Below are 10,852 nucleotides of genomic sequence, written 5' to 3'. Positions count from 1 at the left end.
GCTCTGCTTTCTCTATAATGGGTCGCCCTCTCTCTGCTACATTTACACCCTGTACTGGGTGTACTGGGTGTGGCTGTGTCTGGCTGTGTGTGTGTGTGTGTGTGTGTGTGTGTGTGTGTGTGTGTGTGTGTGTGTGTGTGTGTGTGTGTGTGTGTGTGTGTGTGTGTGTGTGTGTGTGTGTGTGTGTGCCTCTGTTCATGTGCACTTTTTTGTATCTCTGGACAAATGTATGGCTTTCAGACATTGCATTACTACTTTACAAGGGAAGCCAGCTTGTGTACATAGTTGGCAAATAACTGTACATTTCTTCCATGCCTTCAAGGTAAATTGGTTTGGGTCATGCTCTGTAGATTTTTTTGGGGGGGGATCTGTTACAACAAATAATTGCTATCAAGCGAAAGTGTTCATCATTTAAAAAACTGTTTCCTCTGTCTCTGTCTTTATTTCTCATCCCCTCTCGAGACGTGGCATACGTGTTTATGAATTAGACACTATATTTAATTGCATCATGGCATGCAGGACAGACATGCTCTTGCAAGCATCTCTCTCTCCCTCCCTCTCTCTCTCTCTCTCTCTCTCTCTCTCTCTCTCTCTCTCTCTCTCTCTCTCTCTCTCTCTCTCTCTCTCTCTCTCTCTCTCTCTCTCTTCACCATGTCCAAAGTCACTTCGGCCCCTCCCTCCCTCCTCTTCCCCTTCTTTCACTCTCCCTCTCCCGTTCCCAGGCTCCTATCACACCTGTAACAGTGGGCATAATGGTGTTTCCCCGGCCAGCGCCAAACCAGCCGCCAGGCTAGCGGCTCCTGTTACCTAGGGGGGGGCTGGGTGTTGCCTGTAAGTGCAGCACCGGCCCCCTTTTGTCAGAGCATGTCATTGAACTTGCCCACGTTGTCATCGCTGTTTGTGTGGGGTGGTAGGCTATACGTCTTCTTGCCTTTTGACTTAAGCGTACTTCTAAAGCCCGCAGGATCACATTTCTCAAACACTTGATTGATTATTATCTTCTTTTTTTCTTCTCTCCCAACGTGGAATCTGAAATGTTGTTGGTAAACAGCACACCTATGGGGGAGTTTATGATAAGATCATTGGACATGTTTCACACAAGGCATTACTCAGACTTAAAGCATTCATATGTGTACACCGGTTTTAGACTGACACTCTGTTTGCATGATAATCTCTCCTCATGTCTATAGTACACTGATTTATAACCAGATGTTGTGTCCACAGCTCTTTGCAGTCATTTAAACTTACCTTATCTATTAGTGATTACAGCCACCCAACAATAACATACAAACCTGTTGACCATTCCTCCACTATTTACTTGAGTTCCTCCATTACAATCTAACAAAATCGAAAGAAAAATTGAGGTTTTTCAATTGTGAGGTGAAAGAACGATCTTCCCTAATGCCTCTGCCACCTAACAACTATCTATATTTAAGGAAAACGATCACTAACTGTGTAGATCCTTCCCTCCAACTAGGTGTGCATATATAGTGAGGTAACATTGGAGCTCACTTCCTCCTCCCTGACACAGTAAGGCTCATTGTAAAGAGGAATTCCCCCATTCTCCGCAGCCATGAAAGAGGGCTTTCTGTGGCCACGGGAACTCGCATACAAAAATGTACCTTCCTTATGGATCTGTCAGTGAATCGCTGTAAAATAAACAATTAATTGAAAATGTACTTTTATTTGGTGTAAGCCGACCTTTGTTCAGCAAACCACGCCCAAAATTCAGTAATTCATTTATTTTTAAATCAACCATATTCCTATTAAACAATAATACTTTTGTGATGGCGAGTCCCAAAGGTTGGACATAACACAACAACCGATGATAACACATTTAATCGATCTGTACAACGTAGGCAAACTACAGTCTAACCAAATCCTGCATGATCAAATCACATAAGTTCAATGCTTGTTTAACCTTTTCAGTAATGGTGAGTTATCTACCCTGCATCAATAGGTCGCTTGTGCTGTGAGTAATTGATTTCTGAGTTTGCTGTTAGAGGTAAATAGTGGGAGATAGAGGTAGCAGACAGGAAAAAACACTGTCCTCAATGCAGAGAAGGGGAGAACAAAATGATCAGGAATAGATCCCCTGCATGAAGAAAAACAACACCAAGCCTTACATCCTCCTCCTATATCCACTTTTACTGTACTTTCTTTTAAACATAACATATCTTCCATAAGGCCCTGAATGTCTGTGACAATACTGTGACAGTCACTCACACAGGTGTGTCATTGTCGCCACTCGCCATTGTTTCATTTGTGTTTTTTTGCCCTTGTCTTCAACCCACCGTAACACAAGGAGGAGGTTGAATTAGAAAGGAGGACGGTGATGAAAGAAAAATATCATTGCTCAATTGACTGTCGACAAAACCATCAGTCATTCTTTCAAAATCACAATTGTTGGCCTGCAAGGCAGAAAACAGGCCCTTAGTCATTGCCACGTAGAGATTCCACTTCAAGTGATTGCAGTTTATTACAGTAATAGTTACAGTAAAGTGTGTGCGTATACCTGTACATACAATATACAAACAGTATCAGCAGGGAGAATGGTTTAAAGAGTAGAAGAAAGTGTTTGTTTGGTATAACCCCCTAAGGGGAATGGTCCTTATATACCTATAGCAGGCCATTTGCAAACTCGTTCATAAAATCTATCTGTGTGTGGATGTGTGTATTTGTATGTGTATGTTTCTTGGAAAAACATGGATGTTCTTTAACCAGAGTAAAAAGCATACTGCTATAATGAATGACACTAAGCATGTTTTTAACAATACCTCTTTATATTATTAATGTTGGTGAAACAAAGGACAAGTATACTACACAAGTAGAAGCTGATATACCGTAAGAGATAGAGTCCATCTCTCAGAAATAAGTACAGAACATGAAAACACAGACTGTATCGAGAACTGGAAATTATTGCTTGTTTTGCTACTTTGTTTTCTGAACTCATACGATACAAGACACCATATTTATATTTGAACAAAAACAATACAACAGTGACAAAACAGTTTTATTGACCTTTAAGTAGACTTTCCTCGAGACGAATAAAATACGAGTCCATGTTCAACACAACACAATGAAAGATGGGTTTAGATCGAGCATTGTCAGGACTTCATTTTATTATTTTGTATCTTTGTAACATAAAGAGAAGCCATAAAACTGCACACTGGGACTGGCCTCGCAACAAATACACTTGGCATATGTACATAAATATACATTTTCCTTCCAATCATAATCATTATTCAACAATCTTCAAATAACCATTAACCACAGACAGTAAAAAAACAACAACAATTTCAAATAAGTTTCTCTCTCCTGCAAATCTGCTTCTTCTTCCATAAAACATGTTCCCCATTTTTCCGCAGCCAGTTCAACAGACACATACTGTTAAAATGACACTATGTTAATGTGGGCCATTTAAATAAGAGGACTGCATTCATTCGCCATGAAATGTGCCCCTGAAAGAACACACTAATATGGACCAACAGAAGATCAAAATCAGCTCTACAGTGTCAACCGTCACATATCACTGTCGCGTTTGTAAAAATCTTCCCATCCATTTCGACTCATTCATTATTTGTTTTAAAGTACAGTTGCACTGACCGCGAAGGTACACACTAGAATAAGGAAATATAAATTGAGAAACGTGTGTTTCACTCACTGGCAATATGCTGGTGAGAAGGCTACCCAGGTGTTCAGCTTGAGCGAAGGAAAGAAAATAAGAAAGCACAAAAGAAAGCAAAAAATATATGTACAGTGTGTATTCTACATTTCCATTGTAGCATGAATCATTTACACAGTGTGGAGAAAATGTAACAAAATACTGACAATAAAGTGCTTGCATGCAGAGACTCGTCTTTTGCTAGCTAATATCGAAATAGCAAAATAAAGTATTTTTTTCTGTAGATTTCATGCTCCCTAATACAAATATGGTTTAGACTCCCCAATGACCCTCCTGTACTAATCAGTTGTTCGATTAACTTCTCTATAACATCACTAAAGTATGACTGGACGAGATCGAATCAGTTGATGGGATTCTAAAAAGAATGTAAAAATAAAATGCTGTATCGATCTTGGTTAGTTTAAACTCGTATGAAAGCAGCATGAAGATCTTTCCCAGAATCCCAGTCAATTCAAATTCCCAAACTAATTAACTGAAATAAAACATTATTTAACAGGAAAATTAATAAAAAATTAAGCAATCGAACAAAAATCAATGTGATTTTAACGTGTAGTAGATGCTGGAGAGAGTCAGTGAGTCAGTGATTGCTTTGGTTGATTTCTCATGAGGCTACTTTTCTTTTTTTTCTACTAACCTTTCTCTGCAAAAACAAAAATGCTTCTTGTAGTAAGATAGTAGATCCAAATAAATGGTTTGTTTTTTCACCGCACTACTCAGCTTTTGACCTTAGGGATCAGGGTGGATGACCGTCGATGGGAACGGGGCGTGGTCCCGCAGTGTCGCTCAGAGATATCAAGAGGTACTCTGCGCAAAAACAAGCACTAGAAGGTTCCGGAAGGAAAACCCTGACCCATACAAAGAGGCCTCATAGAAAAGTAATAAGAGTTTGAGATGTAAGACGCACCAATTTAAACACATGCAAAATATGTTTAATAACGAATAATAAAATAGGTTCCTAGACGGGAATTAAGAATTGTCAATCGAAGGTGTCTTGAGCAATCTGACTCTGATGTTTGAGTACCGACAAAAGGACGCAATTAGAGGCCGGTTTGTCATCAAGTTGAAAGGAGGAACCACCGAACTGCCAAATTGAGTTTCTCCATAAAATCCAGGCTTTTTTTCGTCCGTCTCGTATATAGCATAGATATGCGTTCACTTCAAAGACAATGATTCCGTTTTGCCGTCACCACTCGTAAACAGTAGAAAAGAAAAACGCTGCAGCTCTTTGACTACAGAAATAACTTGCATGCAAAAAAACTATTTGTGTATCAAATACATATTTAGGAGTACACACATCTAGTAGTATCAGAAAAAATAAAAACACAACACATCTTTAAAATGAACAAGTCAAAGAGTGAGAAAAGAACGTCCACTACAACTTTTTTTGATCAGTTACACATGGCGCTCCATGCTGTGTGTGTGTGTGTGTGTGTGTGTGTGTGTGTGTGTGTGTGTGTGTGTGTGTGTGTGTGTGTGTGTGTGTGTGTGTGTCTGTGTGTGTGTGTGTGTCTCTGTTTGTGTGTGTGCGTGTGTGTGTGTGTGTGTGCGTGTGTGTGTGTCTCTGTTTGTGTGTGTGCGTGTGCGCGTGTGCGTGTGCGTGTGTGTGTGTGTGTGTCTGTGTGTGTGTCTCTGTTTGTGTGCGTGTGCGTGTGTGTGTGTGTGTGTGTGTGTCTGTGTGTGTGTGTCTGTCTTTGTTTGTGTGTGTGTGCGCGTGTGTGTGTGTGTGTGTGTGTGTGTGTGTGTGCATTGAAACGTTAAATACGATCCTTTTTTCTTTAGATATGTTGAGCATTCTGTGTTTCTGTTTTGTAATACAGTATATATATGTATATATATATATACTCATGCAGTCAAGAGCAGGAACATGGCGCAGTCAGTCCTGATGCCACATAGGCCTACACTGAAGAGGGAACGTGAAAATGGAGGATGGAAAAAACCCAAGAAAGAGACATACAGTACAGAACCGGAGGAGCAAAAGGCAAAATAAAACATTTGAAGAAAAAAATAAGAAAGGTTAGCCGTGTGCCTCAGTCAAATAGCAACAAATATCCAAACATACCCAGACGAAAAAAAGGAGAGTCGAGACTTTCGCAAAAGGCAAACATCTAACATCACCGAGCACTAGCAATAGATAGAAAGCGTGTATGAAAGTGTGAATATGGGATTTCCGTCGTTTTTTGTTCTTATCCCCCCCCCCTGCCTGGGAACCGTCTGCGGCTGAGGGGCCAGGGGTCGGGGTGGGGCGCGTCGAGAGGTGGGGAGTCCCCACGGGGTCCACTGCATGTAAATGATGAGTGTGTGTGTGTGTGTGTGTGTGTGTGTGTGTGTGTGTGTGTGTGTGGTTCTCATCCATCCACTCCCACCCCCTTCCTCCCCCCTCCCCTCCTTACCTTCCACTCAGGCCACCTCGTTCCATCGACACGCATCCCCCCCCCTACAAACACGGTCGTCGATGTTTGTCGCTTTCGATTCGCTAAGTAGTTGAACTGAAATGAGGGGGGCGTCGCCACTCGTCTCTGCACGGGCCGATCAAGACGAGACAGAGAGAGAAATTGAGACAGCCAGGTGTGTTCATGGATATAAGGGGTGGGGGTCTGGGAGGGGGGGGGGGGGGGGGTTGGGGGGGGGGGCGACCGCAGTGCCACCGGCGCACAGATAGCGAGAGAGCGTGTAAGAGAGAGAGAGAGAGAGAGAGAGAGAGAGAGAGAGAGAAGGTCATTGGTGGTGGGTGAAAGGAGTGTCTTCCGTCTTTTAGTTCAAGACATTGGGAGCGCCTTCGGGACGTCGGGTCTGGACGATCTTCTGCTTTGGCCGGGCCTCCGCCTCCTCCTCTGCCTCGCTCTCGCACACGTGCACGACCACGCTGGGGGTGGACTCGGTGCCCGCGTGCAGCTCGTACTTCTCCCCTCCTGGGGGGCGAGGGAGGGAGGGGGAGGGAGGGGGGGAGAGGAGGAGAAGGACAATGAACACGGAGCTCCTGCACGTACTCTTTCGAAAGGGTGTAATTGCCGGGTTGCGCCGCGGCAGACGACAACATTTCATTAGGCCGAGTATAAAACACGGGGATGTTGTTATGCAACAACGTGCTGCTTCCTATCGTAATTTGTGGCACACAGAGGAGAGGAGAGGAGACACGTCTTGAGGCCCTGCCTTTTCATCACAACGCTGATCACGCTCTTGATTGGAGACATACACAGGCTAGATTGTATCACGGTTGCCATGGCGATGCGAGAAGTTGGCAGGCAGCGGTGAGCGAGTCCAGTGAGGGGAGGGGGGGGGGGGGGGGGGCTCGGCTGTGGGGGCCTGTTGCTGACACATGCTCTTGGCTGAGGGAGTCTGTGTGTTGCAACGCACTTATCAGGTGTGGAATGACACCAGCAGAGTAGGAGACATGAGAAATACACCAACATATTCCCTGATGCCGGACTATGGGGAGGTTTTTCATTGCTTCATGCGTACTTTGGTGTGTGTGTTTACGTATGAATAATCTGAGTGTGTAGTAAGTGTGTGTGTTTGAGTGTGTGTGAATGTCGTTCCATAAAAAGTGAATGATGTGTTTGAGATAATAATGCTGTTTTCTATGTCAATACACTTCCATGTGAGGCTTTGACAGTGGTTAGTACATCTCTCTCGTACAACCATTCCAAATGGTTGTACGTTCCAAGACTCAAAATGCTCGTGTAAAGGCATGTCTTATGATGTGATACTGATCATTTTCGGTTGAGTCTTGGTTTATCGAGTGCTGAGTAAATGTGCTTTAGGGATCACAACACAACACATTGCCATTGAACTCAAAGACAAGTTTGAAGTTAAAAGCCCAAAAGTTGAAGAGCTTAACATTTAAAAAGCTGATCCTCTTACCCTTAAAATATGTATAATTTAGCAGCAGTCCTTTAAAGAGCAATGCTAACAAGATCCAGGGACACCAGGTTAAAAGGTTAATTTACAAATGTTCTAGTCGGCGTCTGTATGTAATACCCCTTGGGGTTTAAAGCCTCATATAGCTTGGAGCACACAGGTTTTTTAATGAGTGAGCTCCACATTAGTTGACTACCAGGTTAATTATCCTCAATAAAATAAAACATAGCTCTCTGTTTTCCATTTGACTGTTTTGGTGTTAGGAAGATGGAAGCTGTTGTCCATTATCATTATTTAAGAGCTAGAAGTTGTAGTAAAATTGTATTAGAGAACAGATTGGTATTTTATTCATCTCCAAGGGAAAATTTAGGAAAAGTAAGAACAATTATTGTTTTTGAATTTTTGGTATTATTTAAATGAGCTGTTTGTGTTATTCTTAGCTTAATCATATTATAGTAATAAAAAGTTATGGATTTGTGCAACAAAATAAATCCTGTGACCAAGATTGTGTTTTCGTAGTCCATTCTTACTTAACTCCTCTTAATCCCTAATCGCACATCAGGCTACAATTCTATCCCCTGCACACAAGTCATATTCCACATCATGTCTTTTTCATCACTTCTAATCAACAAATTCAACAACCACCACCACCACAACAACAAGAACATCAACCAGTACAAAAACCAACGAAACCACCACCACAACAAAAATCAAAACAACAACCACCCACCACAACCACAACAACAACCACTACAAAAACCACAACAACCTGCGCCACAACAACAACATGTACAACAACCACCACCACAAAAACCAGAACAACAACAACCACAACAACCACCACAGCAACAACCACAACAACCAACGCCACAACCAAAACCAGATCAACAACCACAACAACCACCCCCACTACCCCAGGTACCCACCGGGTCCCAGCTTGGCCACCGCACACAGCAGGTCGTAGTTGATGGTGGGCGTGGCGTCTTCGCTCTGGCTCCACCCCCCGGGGGGGGAGGCGGGGGGGGAGATCAGGAACTGCTTAACGGGCTGGGGGGGCGCCAGGTACGCCTTGTCCACGTCCTCGCCTCCATTTTGGACCTGGATCACATAGAGTGGAGGGTAGGGTCTTTGTTAAGTCATGTAGCTGTAGACACTTGTTGTTAAAGCTAATAAGTGTTTAATTTTTTTGATAAAGGTAATTTAAGTGGAGGTAGGAGTGAGGGAGTCTAGCTCAGGGATGCCTGGAGGTAGGCTGTGGACAATGGGGTTCAAACCCAGAACCTTCCAGGTTGGAGTCAAACCCACTAGACTATTCTGGCCTGCTGAGGGTATGGTTGAACAACTGGTAGGGTGTAAATAAAATATCTTGAATCGTAACGAACCTAGAGCAATTTAATCCGAAGCAATTAAGTGTAAAGAAATCGTATCTATTGTTACATAATCTAATATAATCTCTAGCAATTTAATTCAAGAAATCGAATAGATCAAACCTGATCTCAAGTGATCTAATATAAACGATGCAACCTGTTCACCTCCACCACTCGCTCTTTGGGTGACTTCTGACCTGAGCAAAGAAGAGCTCGAGTTGCTGGCCGTTGAACTCTGTCTCATGCAGTTCGCTGCGTGCACGCGCGGCCGCCTCCGGGGTCCCGAAGGTGATGCGAACTCTCCGGAAACTCTTGAACATCTGGAAGGTGGTCTGCTCGTCGTAGCTCCTGAACAAGGCCTCGAAACGTTCCTGTAAGCAAAGAAGTAGGGTGGCTTTATCGTTGTTATTAATATTACGATTATTGAAACAATTCGAAAACATCATGTATTTGTTCCGCATTTTCTCTCCAAAAAAACAACTTGGAACTAAGATATACAAAAAATAATAATTTAACTCGATATTAGTTCGGAGATCGTTTGACCCAAAAATCGAAATCACGATCAAAAATTGTATTACGTTTAGTTACCATGTCAACGGTGGCCCGCTCCTGAATGACACATAATGTCTACTGAGACACATCACATGCACAGTCTCCCTCTCTTACCGTTGGAAAACAAATATCAATGTAATGGTCAATACTGAATGGGAACGTTGACAGGCAAAAGACACAAAATTTTGTGGGAATTCACACACAGTCAAAGTTAAGTCAAAGTCTCCCGGGAAAGAGTCGAGAATAAAGATAGTCACAAAACATCCACATGATGCCACAGAGACTGAGAAATCCGATGTTAAAATACTACTTAAAAGCATTACATGATCTAGACTCCTTTACACAGATTTCAGCGTTTAAAATGAGAGCAATTAATTTAATAATGAGTGGGAAAAGTCACCTCCTTCATATGTAGCCCCATCACCAAATTGCTATACCACTATCAAAAAAGGTTTAGTCTTTCAAATGTTGCCCAGGTGTTTTACCGTACTTCAGGTGGGTATCTATAATAGATACCATCAGATAGAAAATACTTATAAACTCCCATAACATCACCCTTTTGTCTCTGATACTCACTGATACTTGTCTCCGATACTGATACATTTGTTCAGATTTATGAATATTACGTTGACTCACTGAAAGAAAACCAAATGAGTAATAATTAAAGTTATGATTCTAAGGGCGACATCATTAAGGTAATCATACAAGGATGATTGGGTGTGTGTGTTTGATGTAGCTTAGCGATTCGGTATCTATTTATTAAAGGCAGGTCGTGAGGAGACATTGACTAATTATGTCATGGGTTACCAACACACAGCATTAATTAGAAATGGGTCACTCCTCTACATAGGTGTGTGTTTAAATGTGCCATCAAACCATGTCACTGAAAGTAATCATGATTACTTATCTCTGACCACAATCAGCACATCAAACAGAGCAGCAATTAGCCAATCACGCAACAAAATAAACCTTTTTGAATCCTATAGGAAGGGTTTCACATGTTATCATGCACATTCCATCTTGGTGCATTTTCAACCATTTTAATAAGATATAATTAGTACTGTTTGCTTTGTTATTAGCAGATTTTGGGTCAAGAATGCGGATCACATGATTAGGAAACCCTGCTATAGCTACACTGCATCGTTTTTTTTTATAAACAGGTAGTGCAGTACTTTTCTGTAAACATTTGATTGGATACAACTTAGTGGGGAGAAGACCTCGGGGAAGACCCAGGACTAGGTGGAGAGATTATATCTCAACACTGGCCTGGGAACGCCTCGGGATCCCCCCGTCAGAGCTGGTCAATGTGGCCCGGGAAAGGGAAGTCTGGGGCCCCCTGCTTGAGCTGCTCCCTCCGCGACCCGACCCCGGATAAGCGGATGACGATGAC

General features: G+C 42.5%; 1 protein-coding gene across 1 annotated transcript in view; it reads right to left on the bottom strand.

The window, feature by feature from the left end:
- Nucleotides 1-6,436: 6,436 nt before the first annotated feature.
- Nucleotides 6,437-10,852, bottom strand: part of rcan3 (regulator of calcineurin 3) — a 17,921-nt gene continuing 13,505 nt past the window's right edge. The window contains exons 2-4 of the mRNA XM_056590771.1: nucleotides 9,108-9,281; nucleotides 8,470-8,641; nucleotides 6,437-6,594 (exon numbers count right to left, since the gene is read on the bottom strand). Of these exons, the coding sequence (XP_056446746.1) occupies nucleotides 6,437-6,594; nucleotides 8,470-8,641; nucleotides 9,108-9,281 (504 nt within the window). The remainder of the gene's footprint in view (nucleotides 6,595-8,469; nucleotides 8,642-9,107; nucleotides 9,282-10,852) is intronic.

The sequence above is a fragment of the Gadus chalcogrammus genome, chromosome 5 (genome assembly GCF_026213295.1).
Source record: "Gadus chalcogrammus isolate NIFS_2021 chromosome 5, NIFS_Gcha_1.0, whole genome shotgun sequence".
Classification (NCBI taxonomy): Eukaryota; Metazoa; Chordata; class Actinopteri; order Gadiformes; family Gadidae; genus Gadus; species Gadus chalcogrammus.
This window is presented reverse-complemented; position numbering and strand designations above follow the sequence as displayed.